We start from the raw sequence: 21,644 nt of genomic DNA on the forward strand, positions 1-21,644 counted from the left end.
CGTCACACCAAATATCCTCATCCGTGGAGGCGTTATAATGTGACAGTCAATCCCACTATTGATTCAGTTGACAGTGGGTGGTGATAACTAGCTGTCTTTCCTCTGGTCTTACACTGCTAAATTATGGACGGCTAGCGCAGATAGCTCTCGCGTAGTTTTGCGCAAAACTGAAAAAACAAACAAACCTGGCGGACAATGTGCAAATAACCTATTGTGTAACTTTGCCCTGAAACAAATAAACCAGCTGACATATAGTATAAGTACAAAGATATAGAAGAGTACATTCTCAAAATGTATTTACTTTACGTGTTTTCAAGTCATCCTTTTCTATCGAAGATCAAACGGAACTCGCGTACTCTAAAGACCTAAGTATCCAGCTGTAAAAATAAACGTTTTGCTCAGTTAATGTCGTCTTTGGTTTGAGATATTTTTAGTAAAATAATAGATATTTCTTCTTCTTGTTTTTGTAGTATACTCATCTGCACACATTAGATCCTTTAAAAAAATTAAATACGATAATTCTCAGTAGCGTGAGATTTGTTCTTGTAAAAAATTTCAAAGATTTTGTAAAACAATACAAAGATGAATTGATTTATCAGCTTATAAATTCTTTTTACATAGAGGATAAACTGAGGGAAAACGTAAAGTTTGAATAATCTGTTTGTTCATGAATAAACGTATATAATTTGTACAAACTTCTTAAGGTTAATGTTTATTAATTAGAGGTGTGATAAAACAATATTTTGCACCTATTTTAGGTTTGTCATAGATAAGGGAAAGAATACCTGCACTCAGTATGATTTTTATCAATGTTAGAAAAACTCAGTGTTTCTCCAGTTAAAACAGTTAACAGCATTATTGGTTAATTGTGAAAAAAAAACATTATTAATGGTGGCTTATGATCAAACGGTGTTGTATTTGCACTAAAGAAGTGAAAGTCTGATTATTAAACAGAAGAAAAAATGCCTTTGTTTTTAAATCCTATTACTGTGTATGGCATTTTGCCACTTAAGATTTCAAAATGATCTCGACTAATACTGCTAAAAATATACTGATTGTGATAATAAACTATTCACCATTTTAAGACTTTATTTTCTAGCACAGTTAAACGTGAATAAAACACAAATTACATAGTCAAAAATAACAAACAATAAAACCCACAACAATAAAGATCGAGTTTTAGAATATATGAGTTTCTGAATTCATTGTTATACTCACTAGTTTAACTTAGACTCAAGCAACGTATCTTAGCATAGTTTGTACCAATAACAGTATTGTAAGGAATTTCACTAGAACATATATACTCATATCTGATTGTTCCAAACCTCAGTCATTCAGCTTTGACTGGAAGAAAAATAATGAATTTGAAAGAGGGAATACAACGCTACTGATATATGATAGTGCAGGGTTGATAAGAATCTAAACTATAATGTGCAAAAACAGATTAATTAATTAATATTAATTAGTTATTACACATTAGAACATTTTAGCACTTTTACACTCATTTTTCACTTAACGTTTTTGATGTATGAACTGTTTAAAGCTAAAAACTATATATATATACACACACACACATATAATATGTGTTCAGAGTATGAATTATCTTCGAAAGTTAGGCTTAATTAAACTAAGATTTTTTAAAAAATTAATGCGTGAAGTTTCGTCGATAATTAAAATAATTATATTACTTCAAACCCAAAGTCTTTTTTACGATTTGCTTTCATCACTTATACTTGTCTGAGCAATTTTATAAAGTAACAACAAAAAAGTGAAACAAAACCTACAGTATATAAAACTACAGAAACGTGTCTTTTTCTTTATGAATTGTTTGTGGTGAAGGTGACCAAAAATATATCTTTCATTTAAAATCTATATCTCATTTGGCTAACATTAAATATACTGAAACACTAATATAGATATTACCTTACCTGACGTGCTTTAAAATAAAGCTAACATTAAATACAGTGGAACAATAATACAGACATCACCTAGTGTGTTTTAAAATAAAGCTAACATTGAATACAGTGGAACAATAATATAGATCTCACCTGGCGAATTTTAAAGTAAAGCTAACATTAAATACAGTGAAACAATAATATAGATCTCACCTGACGAATTTTAAAGTAAAGCTAACATTTAATACAGTGGAACAGTAATATAGATCTCACCTGGCGAATTTTAAAATAAAGCTAACATTAAATACAGTGGGACAATAATATAGATCTCACCTGGCGAATTTTAAAGTAAATTTATTATTAAATACAGTGGAACACTGATACATACCTCATTTATTGTGTACTATAGATAATGCAATATTTGTCTGGATTAAACGCTTAGTTATTTGTCTTGAATGTAAATATAACAATAGTTAGAATTCGTTTGTTGTGTTTTAAGTTATTGAATTAGATATCTGAATGAAATATTTATATACAGTATTGAAAATAATCATGGAAATATACAAATATGCCCAGACCGGAGCCACAAACAATGTGTACTGAAATATACAAAATAAAACAAGTTGTGTAATTCATTTGTATTTTATATATTTTTAAACAGAGCAGTAAACATTGTTATGATACCATAACTTCATAAATGTGTCTGAGTGAATATTGTTTCAAATATACTGCACTGCTCTTAATTTAACCAAGTTGTTTGGTTGTCGTTGATCTGTTCAGTTTTCATGTAAACTCACACATTCTTAAAAATATTCATTTCGGGACTTAATGCAAGCCAAGCTATGATCTCGAATGTGTCATTTCTCATATAAACTCACAAATCCTTAATAACATTAATTTCCGGACTTTATGAGGGTCAAGCCGTAGTTGCAAATGTTGAAACAGTCTTTTCTTCAGGTATTAGTTATTCCAACACATTTGCTTCATGCTTTAGTTCCCCATCTTTCCAGAATCTCCCTTCCCAACAGGTCACGCTCCTGAGGAAATGTAATGAATAAAGACGTGCTTGAACCTGTTAGCAGTCAGGGTGCCATCACTTTTATGCAGATCTCTAACACTATTGGCTGAAATGCAGCCCAAATTTGTATTGATATTACAGAATACTTCACTGTGGATTCGCGTTTCCCATAATACCATTTTCATCTCTACCATCGAATAAATTATTGTTCATCATTGCCAAACAATTTGAATCCAAATTAATCTGTAAAGAGCATCTCCTCCATCTTTACTCATCATATGTTTTGGAATCCGAAACCAGTTTCGGACATTTTAGTTTGAGTACCTTTTCCTAACAGTATTTTTAGCAGCTGCATTTCTATTGAGGTCTCTTCATACTAATGTACAACTTATTGTTTTGGAAGTAACATTCGTAGTTATTGCTAGGTCAGTTGCAAGCTCTCTACTTGATTGTCGCAAAGAGCATACACTTAATATAAAGTAACTGTTGCTTAACATAACTCTCTACCTCACCTGTTTCCACTGTTAACGATACTGGCTGTAATGTCCTCTTCAGAGTTTCCAGGCAGCTCCTAATTAAATATATGATTTTATTTCTATTTGTCACATGACATAGTTTTCACCAGCAACACTACTGATGTCTACTCGTTTAACATATGCCTGCCTGTTTTGAAAGCCTTGAACGTATTAACCACTCTACTATTGAAAATAGAACTCTTGCATGTACTTTTATAATGCCTGATTCGATTAGGTGAATGACAGCCAATCACTGTGGTGACTATCATCATGTGACTGTATTTCGGTGCAATCAATTTTCACGGAATATTATTATACCTATTTGCATGTTATATCTGTTTTATTCACTATTTCCATGATTATTTCTAATACTATAAAAGCCATTTATTTCGAATGGAAGTAATATTAATTTTAATCAGAGTAAAATGTTCATGTAAGTTTTGTTAGTCTTACTAAACACATAGTTGTTACTTGTTGACGTTAAACTTAAAATGTCATCCTTCTTTTGTGACACACGAACATTCATTTAGGAACTGTCAATGTATAATTTGCTAATGTAAATGTATCCGTGTCTCAACTGTATGATATGGAGAGAACATATATTATTTTTCAATTTAGCTTCAGTTACATTAAGTAGTAGGGCCAGTAGATGACGCAGAAAGCTACGAATGCGCATGGAAAAGCAATTCTGCATAATCTATCGATTTGTTGTGCGCGTATCTTGGTAGCAGGAGTTGTTACAGGTTCAAGGATATTTTCGGCTGTTTTCTTGGAATCTTCTTCTTTGATGTCACTCTAAAAATATAAGTGAAAACAACTTATTTTATGTAGAGAATACGTAGGTTACATAACAAGTACAAAACAAGGCTAAAGGAACCCTTAATTTGTATTATTGCATGAGATGATTTGAAAGATGTTTTTGAATGGTAAAGGGTGGAGGAATATCCAGACACGCACGCAAATATTCAAACAGACAAATTTTCTAACTTTAAGTTCTACAAGGCATCATCAGAGCCGTCGAGATCTGATATGCTTGGAGTCTGTAATATAAAGTTACGGTATCAGTTCTCATACTCACTGTATGTTGCTATATCTGTGAATTTTCTTTTATTGATTACTCATTGATTATTTGACAATTTTAAGATTACAAAACACTCGAAAAGTAATATTATTAAATTTTCTGATAAATACATAAACTAAATTTAAATAAAAGGTCATTCTGGAACCTACCTCTGAAAAATTATACAATTAAAAAGCCAGAACAAACTGAATATTTGAATACTCTGAGGAACCAAAGGTGTGTTTTTATGCAGAACAAATACAAGGCTTACCAATGTCTACTCTGACTTATGAGAAATCAAAGGTGTGTTTTTATCCAGAACAAATACTAGGCTTACGAATGTCTACTCTGACTTATGAGAAATCAGAGAAGTGTTTTTTATCCAAAACAAATACAAGGCTTACCAATGTCTACTCTGACTTATGAGAAAGCAAAGGAGTGTTTTTATTCAGAATAGATTCAAAACTCCATAATATTTACTATGATTTGGGTAAAATCAAGACAATGTTTTCATGAGAAACAAATTCAAAAATTAAAAGTGCCTATTCTGGTTTATGAAGTATAAAGGGGGTGTTTTCATCCTTTTAAAACTGCCTAAGTGATAGTATTACTGTCCTGGAACAGATGTAAGCACTTTTTTGTGATTTGAAGTAAACGTATTCCTCCTAATGCTTTACTTCTACACTTATGGGTAAAACAACATTGCTTAGCTGTGGTGTATAAACACTTTATTGTTTACTAATCTACTTTATCAACAAAGGTGTTTATTTGTTTTTAACGCAGTGTTTACTAACGGTAATCAAGCACGTAGATGTTGAACACACACGTAGCATGCACTTTACGTTTTGTCATTGAAGAGCTCAGAAACATTGATTTTTCGGGAATCGAATCTTGAATTTCTCTCTGGTTCATTGAACCATCATATTTGTTTGATTTTTGTAATAAAATTACCAGTTAGTACTCATTAATCAAAATCGTTCGAAAATTTCTTCATAGATACGACATAAGGAAAGTAACTTATTTATACAAAAAGTGATTAACAGTGGGGAACATTTAAAAAAAAAACATCCCTAGTAGCACATCGGCATGCCTGCGGACTTGTACTGCTCGAAACCGGGTATCGATACCCGTGGTGGGCAGAATACACATAGCCCTTTATGAAGCTTTGTGCTTAACTACAAAACAAACAAAGAAAAAAATTAAAAATTAAATACTTTCGCTATTTAGAACTAGAATGTAAAAACTGAAATACTTTAATTACATAGAGGTAGAATGTACAAAACAAAATACTTTCGTTTATACAGGTAGAATCTAAAAAATAAAAATTTGTTTTATAGTCTATGTACATTGGAAAACCAAATGTCAGGAATGTTATCTATATATTTTAACCACAAGACAGGGTTTCAACCTTCCTTTTAGATTCATGAAGTAAACGTATGTCGTTTTCTAGTATGTACAATAGCTAACCCTATTTGTCATAGCGTATCCTGTTTCTTGCGTCATTTTATTTTTGGACACAAAACAACTATTGGTCAGAATAAAATAAATCTCTCTTCCTAAAACGTTTTAGAGGGACATGAAAAAGAAATATTCGGGTCTTTTTAGTGATTGTCTACGGTATTCGTTGTTGTTAATGAACCTTTATGTCTACATATTGACTGGTATACAAAAACTACGTCTAGGCAGATAAGGTTTTATGGGATTGGTAGGCATTTACAATACTCTAATGAATCCATTGTTGGTGTTGTTTTTGTAATATATTTCTTCTTGGAAAGGTTTATAAACTAGGTGGAGATATGTAAATAAACAACTATTTTTTTTACTATTTTTGTTTAAACTGGAAGCCCTCTAGTGATACGGTGGTACGTCTGCGGACTTATACCTCAAGAAACAGCGTTTTGATACCCGTGGTGGGTAGAGCATAAATAACCCACTGAGTAGAACTGTTTATAACTATAAAAAATTCAATCCTTAACCTGTAAATACAAATATATTAATCAGGTTGCACATGTCTGATATTTAAATAAAATTACACAATGGTTGGGCGTGAAAATAAGGGGTAATTAAAATAAATTCTAATCCTTCACATTTCGATTTTTCTTTTACATTTATACGAATTATGTAATCTTCACAAAATCCTCAAAAGAAACTCAGTTGAAAATTAAAATCAGCCGTTAATGAAAAAGAGTAATGTCCAGGAAACTCAGATTAACAGCATAATAAATTAAAACAACAAACTTCTGTTCAACGTATTCGCCCACCAGCAACTCACTCATCTGTGAGTTTTCAGGTTCACGCCGCTTAAAACTACTATTCGGTACTCGTGATTGACACAGCGCAAATGGCTCATTGCGTATCTTTGTACTCGCCGACAAACAAACTGAAGTATTCATACAATATTTTGAAAGATGTAACTTTCACGCAATTAAGTTAAAAACAACAACAACTACTACCAATGAAAAATATTACCTTCATTCCTCCATTATATCCTTCTGTACTAGAGATCTATAAATGAGAAAAACACAAAATTCAACAATTATTTTGCAATAATCTAACGAAATAAATTAACAAAATCACAAAAAATGTTAATAGTGTAAACTGAACAAATTGATTTAAAATACTTAAAGTGCTATTTAAATGTCGTTGACTTTCAAGGCTTGGCATGGCCACGTGGTTAAGGCGCTCGGCTCGTAATCCGAGAGTAGCGGGTTCGAATACTCGTCACACCACCAAACATACTCACCCTTTCAACCGTGGGGGCGCCTTAACGTGACGGTCGATCCTCCTATTCGTTGGTAAAAGACTAGCCCAAGAGTTGGCTGTGGGTGGAGATGAGTAGCTGCTTTCTCTCTAATTTTACACTGCTAAATTAGGGACGACTAATACAGATAGCTCTCGTGTAGCTTTGCGCGAAATAAAAAACAAACAAACTACAATACCTCATTATTTAACATCTCAGTGGTGTATAAATATTATTTTATATTATCCATCTACGGTTAATATTGTTTTCATCATCATAACTAGAATTATGAAATTAAAAAAAAATTAACAATTCATCTACGTTTCATATCAGTGAGGTAATATAGTTATGTCAGTTTACATAAAACTTCTCATTTCAATAATAAAACGTTTCAGTTGGTTTTAGTTTGTTTTGAATTTCGAGAAAAGCTACACGAGAGCTATCTGCGCTAGCCGTTTCTAATTTAGCAGTGTAAGACTAGAGGGAAGGCAGCTTCTCATCACCACCCACCGCCCACTCTTGGACTACTTTTTTTTTTACCAACGTATTGGAGTGTCACTAGTGGGATTGTTCGTATTATCATAACGCCCCCACGGCTGAAAGGGCGAGAATGTTTGGTGTGACGGGGATTCGAACTTGCGACCCTCAGATTACGAGTCGATCGTCTTAACCACCTGGCCCTGCCGGTCCAAGCACAAAATAAAAATGTGTGAAACTACTATTTTGAATTAAAATAATCGTTAGCATAAAATAAATATGTGTGAAAATTTTAAGCTATGATAATCGTTATTCACTGATACTTTGACAAAACATACTAATTTTAATTCTTAATCACCCTTAATGGCCCTTGACAAGCTTGAGGGTTTATAACGCTAAAATTCAGGAATTTCTATTCCTGAAATTAGTTTAACACTGATAGCTCATTGTGACTATGTGTTTAACAGCAAACAAATCGTTTCAAATCCTTCGGAATAAAAATATATAGCCGTTATAGGATATTAGTTTTAATAACATATAGCTTATAAATAATCAGTAAACGACCTCTGTCTCGAGATCATCTAATTTTGTTGTCCTTTCTGTTTATCTTATAATTTCATTAAAAATAACAGTTTTTAATTTGGTTTCACAAGTCGTCTCATATTGCTCAAGCAATCACAGTTCTGGAAAAGACAGCATTAAAAAAAATCACAGTTAATTTGTTTTGAAGTTAAGAGCACAGCTACATGAAAGGCTATCTGTGCTCTGCCCACCACGGGTATCGAAACTCGGTTTCTAGTAGCGCCGGTCCTCAGACATACCGTTGTGCCACTGAGGGTAAATCGCAATTGTAAATTCACTTATTTAGAGCTCTAACATGTACATGTCTTGCCGCTAAATTCGTATATTGAGCCACGTCGTTAAAATCTGGATGCTAATTTTAGTAAACCACGAAAACTCACAAGGACTTTACCAGTTTGTGTGAGATCTGGCTTCTGTCTGTAGCGATAACAGGAAGAATTTCTGTTCGCTTTCTCCACAGATAGTTGACAATGATGAATTCCAGAAGAGCAGCAAAAACAAACGTGGTGCATGCACCCATCCAAACGTCCATAGCCTTGACGTAGGAGACTGGTGGCAAGTTATTCTGAATTCCAGAACCCTTGGATGAGATTGTTAACAAAGTTGTTACCCCTAGAGTGATTCGGGCAGGTATGGCTTCTACGTTGAGCCAAAATGATACCCAAGAGATGACAACAATCAAGACCGTGGGTAAGTACGACTGCACTAAATGATATCCAATAGACCTCTGAAGATAAAATTCAGCTTTCAAGCAGCTATATTCGCCTGCAGGTGAAATATAGCAAATTAGTTCAGATTTAGAAAACCAATGCTATTTAAATCTTTGTTTATTTTTATATCATTAGCATATAACAGAACCTGGATAGTGTTACGTTTCAGAGTAACATTACAATAACATTGTTATCTTGTAGAAAGTGGTTAATGTTTATTAATAATTGGCTTGTCTTTAATAATTCTCTAAATATTTTCCTGTTGAAAATTAATTTTGAAATATTTATTTTATAGTTAGTTTATTTGATGGAAACTTACATCATTTTATAAATACTTTATTCGAAAATAACTAAGTGAACTTATAAAGAGTCAGTTGTTACCAGACAATTTGTTTATTTGAATTTTTGCGCCTAGCTACACGAAGATTATCTGCGCTAGTCGTCCCTAATTTAGCAGTGTAAGACTAGAGGAAAGACAGCTAGTTACCATCACCCACCTTGGGCTATTCTTTTACTAATTGGCTGCTCTTTTATCAATAAACAGGGATAGTGGGATTGACCACGTCCTCACAGCTGTGAAGGGGATTTGAACCCGCGACCTTGAGATGACAAGTTGAGTGCCCCAGTTACTTGGTCATGCCGGACTTTTACCAGGTAACGCATTACAAAAATATTAAATGTGTTATAAACGTGGTAATAATTACATTACATTTAAACAATGCTATGAAATATTACCACTTGTGTGGGCGAATTTTAATAAACAAACTAACTATTAACCATGAAGTCACTGTGAGATAATTTCTTAAGTTTCAAAGTTGAAACAGTTTCATCCGGACCAATAGCGTTAGCGAAAGAAGATACGTAATGATGCCCGACTAGAGCTTTTCAGGTTTAGATTTACTACAAATAAGAATTGATTAAGTTCGCTTATTAAATTAAATTAAACGTATAGAAAATTATAATAATAATAGACGAACAACTATTTGTATAGATAAAGACCGGGAGAAGATTAAGAAATGTTTGTTTTTTATTGAAAATTCGCGCAAAGATACAAGAGGACTAACTGCGCTAACTGTCCCTAATTTAGCAGTGTAAGACTAGAGGAAAGTGAGCTAGTCATCACCACCCACTACCAACTCTTGGGCTACTCCTTTATCAACGAATAGTGGGATCGACCGTCACATTATAACGCCCCCACGGCTAAAAGAGTGAGCATGTTTAGTGTGAGGAGTATTTGAACATTAAGAAATGTAATTTAAATATTATGTTTAAATTATCCTTAGAAAGGGCAGATGTTCTTTGTTTTCGTTGCTCACATTAGTAAGTAAAAGCAGTTTTTTGTTGTAAAGAAAATATGGAGCGTTATTTTTGAGGAATTTATTTAACATCCTTTAATTTTTTTATCTAGATCAGGTTTCAAAGAGTTGAAAAATTGACCTTAAAACAATGAAACTTGTTATAGGAGGGAGGAAAACATGTAACATCAAACATTCCTTGAAAGTTCTGCAAAAGGTCGATCAATTGAATGCTATCAATAATTCTATTCAACTTAAGTAAACGAATCATTGTTATACTTACACTTGAACGTCAACCGTAACCCTATTTCTGTTTGGTTTTGAATTTCGCGCAAAGCTACACGAGTGGTACCTGCGCTAATCGTCCCTAATTTAGTAGTATATAACTAGAGGGAAGGCAGCTAGTCATCACCACCCACTGCCAACTCTTGGACTACTCTTTCACCAAAGAATAGTGGGATTGGCCATCACATTATAATACCCACATTGCTAAAAGGACGAACATATTCAATGGGATGAGGACTCGAAGCCGTGACCCTCAGATTACGAGTTGAGCGCCTTTACCACCTGGCCATGCTGGGCTTCCCTATTTCTGTTGTAATGTCAGACGTCAATGAAGACAGAGGTTTATAATATTAAGAAGGTGTCATTTTAAATAAAATAACGCTAGGTAATTATTATTTAAACAATTGATTGTGTAGTAGCTTAATATTGCTTTTTATTGCGTTTTTGTTCAGGGAATAGGCAAACACAAACTGCTTGGAAATAATATACTTTGAATTACCAATGTGGAATATCTCATTGCACACTGACGTATTCATCTGGGTTATTTTAAACTGCGGTAGCTTAAGATTCTCATAAAGGTTAAGAGGGTTCTTCGTTGACCAAGTCAAATTTAGCTCCTTGGTTGTTTTGGAGACTGAAATGACATAAAACAAATTTCATTACAAACTGCGGTAGCTTAAGATTTTCAAAAGGGTTAAAATGACTTTTTGTGGGCCAAGGCAAGTGTTTGTCTCGAAATATCATAAGAAAAACAAACTTCCTTATATTTAAAGAAGTATTTAGTTGTAATCCATCTATCTGGGCAAATAATTTTTAGGTGAAAGTCGATCACTGAATAATTTGGTTTTGTGCTTTCTCGTAAAAAAACAACAAACTTTTATTTGTTTTCAAGTTAAACAAAAGCTCGCTGAAATAATTAGGCACCGAGTTTAAATACGAACAATAAATGATATATGCAACATTTTTTATAATACGACATGGATGTGAATGTTATATTTCTCTCGATTATACACTTGTTAAGGTCTGAAACTTTTGCTCAAAATAGATATTTTAAAAGACATGTTCGAAAGAAGGTAAATTGTCAATAATTCATCTGTAATAAAATTATTATAATGTCGTAATTATAAACAACAGTTATTAAAACACAATAACTGACTTCAAAATACAAGAGAAATATATTTCTATTAGTTACATATTTTTTACTAATAAATATGGACTATGGTTGAACTGGAAAAATGAATTTCGTTTTGTTACATGCTTTTATTAATACAACTAGACACTCAATACACGGTCTTTGCAAATACTTGTATCATAAACCATTTGCATATTGTATTACTTAAATCAAATCGAACAGTTAAAGAAATCAATCTTTATGTATATATGGTAAAAAAATAATGTTTTCTTTTTAAGTAAGCATTGGTTTTGTTTCTGCATATTTAGTTGTTCGTAATTTTGCTTAATTACTCCAAACTTTGGAGTTTGGTTAAAACAACTGTTGTAAGCTATAATATCTGACTTTAAGATACCGTAAGTTCGTTAAAAACACTTACAAGATGCTAGTTCTATGGTACAAACTTGTGAATCCAGTGGATATCTGTAGAGATCCATCATACAAGAGAACGTAAGCTTCAACCTGCGGAGATCGAACCTTGTGATACATCATTGATAAGAACTATCAATAATTTAAGGTTCAAAAAAGTAAACCTTCTTAAGATACTTTGAGTATTTCATTATAACGTATTTTAAAAATTTAGAATTACTATTAAAAAGCGCACCTGTTAACATTCCAATAAACCAAATTTTATTGTGTAAGTCACAATTAGTACACATTCTAAGTATTGCTAGCATTGATGGCACAGTTTAACTGGCGTAAAAATGTTAGGTATAGCATCGTTACATCTTCAATGTTACAAAACATTTCAACTGAAAACTAAAAAAATGTACAAATGAAAAGAATAAATTGAATACCAGTCTTGTACAGCTGTTCGATCACAGTTAAGACAGAAACTTTACTGTCAAAATAACAAAAAAGTGCAACAGTATAATAACGTCCTTAATTTTGGTCTGATAATTTAGAGAAAAAAAACAACAACAGTGACTATATTTGTCTCATTTAGTTGCCACTTTTAAAACACACACACACTCTCGTTCTCAAAATGCGGAGCGCGTTCTCTGCACCAAAGGGACCCGATCTATGAAAATTTGGATTCATAGTTTGGGCGAGATCATACTGGCCACGACTGCCCCGGATATATAAAGTAAGTTGTTGTTTTTTTCTTCTGTAATACAAAGCATCACCTGAAGCTGACGCTATCTTACCTGAGCATGTACAGAATTTCCCCCGAGGGGTTGATGCGAACCAGGACATTAGGAACTGTAACATATTGAAATTCAGCGACTTTTGCGTTAGCAAAAAACACTTCCGGCTTCCATATTCGCTTAACCAGCTTTGGGTCGTTGAGATCTAAGGGCTTCGAGAGATTCGGTTTACGCAATCTTTCATCAAGCCACTTTTGTCGGAGGTATAGATCAACCTCAAAATCCTTAAAATAAACAAATGATCACCGAAGCATTTGGAATTTAGCAAGAATACAAACAACAGTACAAACTCCAAAATGTTTACATTAGTAAAGACTTCTAATGCTTATTTGTATAATTTATTCACAACTAGGAATTTCTATTTTTCGTTTTTTTTCAGTGAGATGTTTACAGTAAAGATAATCATACTTAATTTCAAGTTTCTGTAAGAAAGTTTGAAGAAAAATAAAGAAATCTAGTAACCTCTATGGTTTCTATAGCTTCTTTATTATCTTTATATTTAGATAAAATCAACTTGGAGTTCATGCAAGAATGTTGAATTAGTGACAGAGATAAAATCAAATATTTTTGATAAGTTGAAATTTATGGGTAATTATGTAGTATTTTTATACTAAATCACTTTTATACAACACAGTTGTTTATTTTCTATACTCAAAAACAACCAAACTTGGCTTCTGAGTCTCACTTATGCGCATTACGTATTGTACAGTGATAATAAACGTTTTGTTTAATGAGATCTTCTGGTACATATGTTTCTCATCTAGCGCTTGAAAGAAAAAAATTGAGTCAATTTATCAAATTCAAATTGTTTACGAGATGTCAATGATAAGTCATAAGTCCTCGAATCAGGTAACTTTATGATAAGCCTATCATATTTTCTATGTTGTAACTTTTACTGAATTGATCTATAGTTGGCTTGTGAATGTTTTTATAGAAAAAAATTCTTAAAACTTTTTCGAATTTTTATGGAATAATGTTAATAAGATTTCAATCTACTTTCCTGTTTGTATGATACGTATGTAATTGGAGTACGTAATAATAATATTAATATTTATGTCACCACGAAAGAAAATATATATTTTAAATCAACAAAATTCCCTTGTCATTGATATATAGATTTTGGAGAATTTTTATCTTTTTACAGACCATTTCTGTGTGCGTGTGTGTTCGTGTAAATATTCTAAAGTAAAATAAAATAGCTTCTGATCGCTGTTCATATTTATTAGTAAATATAGTTCTAGTTTATTAAGTACATTTCAGGCAGGTTGAGGACAGGTTAAGGCAGATAAGACAATACACTAAAGCACATTATTTTAAGTAAAACATGATGCTTCTGTTTATTTGTTGTTCAGCAAAACACTACACAATGGGCGATCTGTGCTCTACAAACTGTGAGCATCGAAATCAGATTTATAACGTTATAAACCTTTAAACCTTACCCCTGATCTACTAGGGTGCGCTTCAGTATGTAAAGTATAATTTCCACATGATCAAAGCCACATGACAAATAACTTCTCGAGATAACGTGACACGTGCCTTGCAACTATACTTTGAATTTAAATCACAATATCTAAATCAAAGTAGACGTTTTATTCGAGCCAGAATATTGAAATAAAGTCTTTGAAATTTTGCACGAAGGGACTTCAAGTGCTTCTAATTTACTTGGGGCCAAGAGTAGACCTCGGAAAAGAATAGAACCCTGCCATTCTCGCCATTATTATAGGAAAAGTTAACCCTTTCCAAACCACTGACGAAGATTTTGTTGGACATCTGAAGTCATATCATTATTTGCGTACACAACCACTCCATCACTATTTATCGATTCCAGTTCGTTGCATTCGCTAAGTATGTGCTCTGAGACTGAATTAGATGTTCGCAGCCGCAATTAGAAGCTGGCTCAGCATATGATTAGAAAACAAGAGTTCACAAGGCCACTCTGAACACCACACATCTATGTCTGGTACTAAGAACTTGTTCATGAGACGGTAAAACATGAAACAGTATTCTTTTTACATATGAATCACTTCACCGTGCATATGGCTAACAGACATACACTCACACAAAGAGAATATGAAACTGTATCCAACCTCATTTCCCTAGATTAGTATGGTACATCTGGTAGTGGTGGCAGTAAAATGCATGCAAAAATAAACATCATAAAAATGGTGCCTCACATGTAATGTATTACATAAACCACATTCTGTCACTATATGCTAGTGCAATTGACACTGACTCAAGCCGAATTGATGGTAATGTCCACTACCCAGTGCTTCAAGTGGTCAATACATTCTTTGAATAAAAGTGGATTAATTGGGTTTTAATTGTAAATATATACAGAAATTAAAGCTTCACATGACGGTATTAAGGTTGTTTATTTACAGTTACGCGTTTCATGCTTCATTGATCGCACTGCATTATAAAATGGCGGGAAAATACAGAACATTACTATGTTCGATTGTTGATGAGAACGTCATCAGAGTCACGTGATTTGTAAAGTTTTCATTCATAAACTTATTCATATCATTCTTTTAGAGAAATCTCATTTAATTCCGGCTTATATTTATGGATAAAATGTTTCTCCATAATTCTTCTGGTTTGCTCACAGTCTTTTCCAACCTTATAGAATGGTATTACACTGAATTTCGGGTGTTTTTCCTTCGCACGTTGGTCCAAATGTTTACTCTGTCCGATTTGTCACAATTCTGGGTGATTTATCTGCTGTCTGAAACGGAAATTGATCGGACCAAAAATATACCATCGGAAACCCTGAGGACAGTGAAAAAAAAAATAGAAAACGATGACAAAAAAATTACATTTGTACAAACCCACAATCCAAATAATCCAGATATTTACAAGATAATCCAAGCATCAAAGGAAATTCTCCACGGATCAGAAAAAGAAAGTCTACAGAATCTATCTAACGCAACTTGGGTGAAAAGCCAGAGACAAGCCTCTAATTTGAAAATAATTCTTACGAATTCGGAGCTTAAGCAGTCAACCAAGTGAAACGGGGCCGAACAGTGCGGTCACCCACGTTGCAAAACATGTGAACTCATTTAGGAAAGCACAGACTTAAAATTCAGAATATCAGGAGAGACTTTTCATATCAACACAGAGATGGGCTGTACATCAAAAAATCTAATATATTGTATAAAATGTGCTGGTTGTGGATTGGATTATACTGGGCAGACCGGTGACCAATTGAAGAACAGAATGACTATCCACAGACAACAGATAAATTACCCAGAACTGTGACAAATCGGACTGAGTAAACATTTGGACCAATGTGCGAAAGAGAAACACCCGAAATTCAGTATAATACCATTCTATAAGGTTGGAAAAGGCTGTGGACAAACTAGAAGAACTATGGAGAAATAATCATCGACTAATATAAATTGAACTTGAATGAGATTCCCCTAAAATAATGATAAAATAATAAAATAATTTTATGATTGAAAACTTTACAAATCAAGTGACTCTGATGACGTTCTCATCAACAATCGAATATAGTAATGTTCTGTATTTTCCCGCCATTTTATAATGCAGTGCGATCAGTGAAGCATGAAATACGTAACTGTAAATAAACGACCTTAATACCGTCATGTGAAGCTTTAATTTCTGTATGAAGTTCGTGATTAGTTCATTTTTACTTTATATATATACACACACACATTCGTGTGTGTAAAAAAGCTCTCAGAAGGTGCGTTTCACCACCTCGGTTCTTTTCAGGCACTAATGATAGAATGGAAAAAGCTTTTTCAAAGGAATAGTTCTTAATAGCTCGGGGCTTTTCCTAGACTGCTACTTTAAGGATCACCACGACTGCTGGATTTAGCTTGCTATTCGTAACGACCATATTTTGTGTCGAAGCGAAGTGCCATAAACTACACGGATGTAAAGATGTTATTCACGAATGTAGCCTTAACGACCAATCATTTATCATTTCTGATAACGTAATGGATCATCAAACACCCGACTTACATAGCAGTAATTATATCATAAGAGTGAACTTTCATTGTTATAATAGTAATATTGTAAATTCCAGCTATTCTTTAACATTTGGTACATTATCCTTAGAAGCTAAGAGCCAATGGAAGAATTGCGTGGATTTGGGAGGAGCATAAGAAAAGAACCAATGATTAGGTTTTGTAGCGCCTTACTACTCATAGTGCCGTTTATCATGAGTGATAATGTTGACTGAAGTGTTTTTGTTTGGAATTTCGCACAAAGCTACTCGAGGGCTATCTGTGCTAGCCGTCCCTAATTTAGCAGTGTAAGACTAGAGGGAAGGCAGCTAGTCATCACCACCCACCGCCAACTCTTGGGCTACTCTTTGACCAACGAATAGTGGGATTGACCGTAACATTATAACGCCCCCACGGCTGGGAGGGCGAGCATGTTTGACGCGACTCGGGCGCGAACTCGCGACCCTCAGATTACGAAGCGCACGCCTTAACGCGCTAGACCATGCCGAGCCCATGACTGAAGTGACTTTTGTTATTATTTACCATTGAGGAAGTGTGGAGTTTTTAAGCAATATTGGTGACTCTTTATTAATTTCCTGACAATATTTTTACTTAATTGAAATTAGTGCGATTATCCGTTTGTTCTTTGTGTTTCATCGATCTGGATCCCCCTTTGTCTGTTTATGCTTTCCCACACTACTGTTTCTTACTGAAGATTAACAAAATGGATCCCTTATCTTTCCCTAATAAATAGTTGTAATTGTACTTACTTTTTTATAACATCTGCCACCCTACATCCCTCTCTCAGTGACACAGCGATTTATCTGCGGGTTTCGATACCTGTAGTCTGTCGTGGCTAGGTGGGTTAAGGCGTTCGACTTGTAACCTAAGAATCGTGGGTTCGAATCACCGTCGCACCAAACATGCTCGCCCTTTCAGCCGTGGGGGCGTTATAATGTAACTGTCAATCCCATTATTCGTTGGTAAAAGAGTACCCCAAAAGTTGGCGGTGGGTTGTGATGACTAGTTGCCTTCCCACTAGTCTTATACTGCTAAATTAGGGATGGCTAGCGCAGATATCCTACGAGTAGCTTTGCGCGAGATTCAAAACAATCGATATCCGTTGTGGGCAGAACACAGATAGCCCATTGTGTTGCTTTGCGCTTAATTACAAACAAACAAAACCATGTTACACTGTTCTTATTTTTAGTAAGTTACTATATAACTGTTGGTTTTGAATACTTGTTATTTGGTTATATATACCTCCTATAATGCCTAAACCTACATTTGAACCACTGCTAACCGTTAAGTATGCTACTTAACCTGATTAACAAGTTAAAACAGCTTACCATAGTCTCTGGATTGATGGAACCGAAACTTCTTATGTAGATCTCACAAGACACCACAGTCGGTCTCCCTGGTATTAAAACAATATACGTGTTATTTTGTTATTTAATGTGTATTTTTAACACTGGCCTTCTGCAATTATCTTTATATTACCGGAACCTACCATTTTAAGACAAAGATATTTCTTTTTACCTTTCTTCAAGTCTGATTCTTTCTTGTTCAGCGCAAGGTTACCTAAGGAGTTAGTTATCTACGCTGTTTTTGTTTTGAGGATCGAACCTCAAATTCAGTTGAAATTTGGTTCTTATAAAATGTCATCACTAAATCAAACATTAAGCAACTTCTTTCGTGAACTGGCAATTTTGCTCTTAAATTTGATCTTACTATTATTATTACAACGTTAATATTACTAATGAAGATCAGTTAGGTTGTAGAGATTTAATTAATGTAATTAAATTCATGTTTATGCACTAGTAAGAAAATCTAAACTTCCAGAGGGCAAAATGTTAATCATATAATACAGACTACTTACACACTTCATTTGAACCTACCTAAATGACTCGTTGGAAGAGCCCGCCTATCATAATTCCTTAATAATTCATCCAACATGTCAAGGTCATGGAATGTGGAGTTAACTACGCTCTTGCTGGAATACGAAACGTCATTATATTAATTATTCTATGGAGAAAAGTGAAACTAATTATATTTAGAACGAACAAGGTCATAAGGTCACGTACTTCGAAATTAATTTAACGAATATTAGCTAAGAAGGTGATTTGATAAAATAGAAAATAAAAAGTTTCACAGATATTTGAATTTTTCTTTTATATTAAATTTCAATGAGAAGTAGTTGAAGTTTACCTGCGTTAGTCCTTCCTAATTCTTTAAGTGTTTCTTGATGACGTGAAACCCACTTGAAATAAAAAGTGTTAATACCCGTGCCAACCGTTCTGAGATACATTTTTAAGCGTTTGTTTGTTTGTTTTAATTTTGCGCAAAGCTACACTAGGCCTATCAGCCGCCCCTAATTTAACAGTGTAAGTCTAGATGTAAGGTAATTTTTAATCTCACCTACTGTCAACTCTTGGGCTACTCTTTTACCAACAAATAGTGGGATATAATAACATCACATAATAACGCCTCCACGGCTGCAAGGGCGAGCATATTTTGTGTAACGGGGATTTGAATCTGCCACCTTCAGATAATGAGTCGAGAGCTCTAGCTGCCTGGTTCATGCCGGGCCTATTTTTTAAGTGATAGACTAGAAGGAAAGACAGGTAATAAACACAGACTATTTGGGCTAGGCCCGGCATGGCCAAACATGTCAAGGCGTGCGACTCGTAATCTGAGGGTTCGCATCCCCGTCGCGCCAAACATGCACGCCCTTTCAGCCGTGGGGGCGTTATAATGTGACGGTTAATCTCACTATTCGTTGGTAAAAGAGTAGCCCAAGAGTTAGCGGTGGGTTAGTCTTACACTGCTAAATTAGGGACGGCTAGCCCAGATAGCCCTCGAGTAGCTTTGTGCGAAATTCCAAAACAAACAAACTATTGGCCTACTCAAAGTTCTAATTCACAATCGTTCTTTAGTGAGGTTCAGTTACGACAGAAAGTGTTCGTACCCCTGCGTCCCGACCACTGTTTTGCTCATAGCTTACAAAGTATCACGAGTAGGCTAATAGAAGTAAAATATATTATAAGTATTATACTAACACACATCTACATAAATTTTTATGTAAATTAAACGACAAATAAACTGTTTATAAACGAATAACCAAAAATAGGAGGAGCAAAAAGTGTTCGTACAGCTCAGAACGTGTGAAAAAACTGATATTCCTTTAAAATTTTGTTTAGTTTGGTGAATAAACTACATTATACCATTCCAGAACCAGACACTTGGTTCATAATTATTGAAATTTATCCAGCAAAAAAAGTACTTCCGGCAATTTAGCGCCGTCTTCGTCATTATCTGCTTGGTCTTCATGGCGAACAGGAAACAACTGTCCAATGATTAAAAAAAAAACGAATTATTGTAAAATACAAGTCTCGTGTGTCTCTTTCCGGTATTGCTACACAACTTAATGTGCCGAAATCTACTGTTCAGAGCATATTTGCCAAGTTTAAGCTTACAGGATCAACTGCTAACCTCCCGCGTTCCGAACGCCCCACCAAAATTCCATAGGAAACCAAGAGGAAGGTTCTCAGAGAAGTAAGTAGGAACCCTCGTTTAACATGCAATGACGTACAGAAACTGGGGTTGAAGTAAGCACCTCTACAGTTACGAAAATGTTAAGCTCTTCTGGGTTCAAAGCATGCCGTCCTCGTAGAACTCCATATTTAAAGCCTGTTCATTTAGAAGCACGATTAAGGTATGCAAGAAAGCATGTAGATAAACTCTTTACCTATTGGAAGAGTATTCTTTAGTCAGACGAGACTAAATTCGAGCTTTTCGGTCACAATGCTGTTTGTTATAGTTTCCGTAAAAAGGGGGAACGAAATCTTCCAAAAAACATCGTACGTACAGTTAAACACGGAGGTGGCTCGATCATGCTATGGGGTTTCTTTAGCTCTTCTGGTGTAGATAGTCTTCACCGCGTCAACGGAATCATGAAAAAAGAAGAGTACGTTGATATATTAGGCACTTATATCAAGAATGATGCTTGGAACTTGTGGTTTGGGCGTCGTAGGATCTTCCAGCACGACATTGACCCTAAGCACACATCGAAATATGTGCAATCCTTGTTGCAGAGGAACCATATAAGCATTCTGGAGTGGCCATTGCAGTCACCCGATCTCAACCCAATTGAAAACGTTTGGCATGAGTTGAAGACCAGGGTTCATCAGCGTCATACTAAAAACTTGCAAGAGTTGGATGCTTTCGGTAAAAAATAATAGAAGAAAGTACCAGTCGGGTACTGTCAAACGATCATGGAGGGCTGTGAGAAGAGATTGCGCCAAGTAATTCACCTGAAAGGCTACACAACTGACCATTAAAGTAGACGCACGAACACTTTCTGCCCCTCCTATGTTTGGTTATTTGTTTATAAACAGTTTATTTGTCGTTCAATTTACATACGAATTTATGTAGATGTGTTTTAGTATTATATGTATAACATACTCTAGTTTCATTATCCTAATCTTGATAGTTTTTAAGGTATGAGGAAAAACTACTCACCACGCAAGGGTACGAACACTTTCTGTCGTAACTATATTTAATTTATATTAAAATGGCGAAACTTGTAAAAAATACAACAAACAATCAGTATCACTGGAGAACAAATCCTTACTGTTTGGTTTTAAGTCTAAAACTGCACAGTAAGACATCTTTGCTGTGCTCATCCGCGAGTATCGACTCCCGAATTTTAGCTATACAAGCCCTCGAAGTTTCCACTAAGCACTGGAAGAAACTTAGTAACATAGATACTCACAAGTGCATC

At 34.4% G+C, this 21,644-nt stretch overlaps 1 protein-coding gene across 1 annotated transcript in view; it reads right to left on the bottom strand.

Annotated features, from left to right (window-relative positions):
• Positions 1-1,071: 1,071 nt before the first annotated feature.
• LOC143238516 (glycine receptor subunit alpha-2-like) overlaps positions 1,072-21,644 on the bottom strand; it is a 33,620-nt gene continuing 13,047 nt past the window's right edge. The window contains exons 2-9 of the mRNA XM_076478802.1: positions 18,760-18,854; positions 18,211-18,278; positions 12,897-13,120; positions 12,128-12,210; positions 11,077-11,211; positions 8,679-9,052; positions 6,958-6,993; positions 1,072-4,223 (exon numbers count right to left, since the gene is read on the bottom strand). Coding sequence (XP_076334917.1) covers positions 4,053-4,223; positions 6,958-6,993; positions 8,679-9,052; positions 11,077-11,211; positions 12,128-12,210; positions 12,897-13,120; positions 18,211-18,278; positions 18,760-18,854 — 1,186 coding nt within the window. The 3' untranslated portion in view covers positions 1,072-4,052. The remainder of the gene's footprint in view (positions 4,224-6,957; positions 6,994-8,678; positions 9,053-11,076; positions 11,212-12,127; positions 12,211-12,896; positions 13,121-18,210; positions 18,279-18,759; positions 18,855-21,644) is intronic.

Source organism: Tachypleus tridentatus, chromosome 13, assembly GCF_004210375.1.
Source record: "Tachypleus tridentatus isolate NWPU-2018 chromosome 13, ASM421037v1, whole genome shotgun sequence".
Classification (NCBI taxonomy): domain Eukaryota; kingdom Metazoa; phylum Arthropoda; class Merostomata; order Xiphosura; family Limulidae; genus Tachypleus; species Tachypleus tridentatus.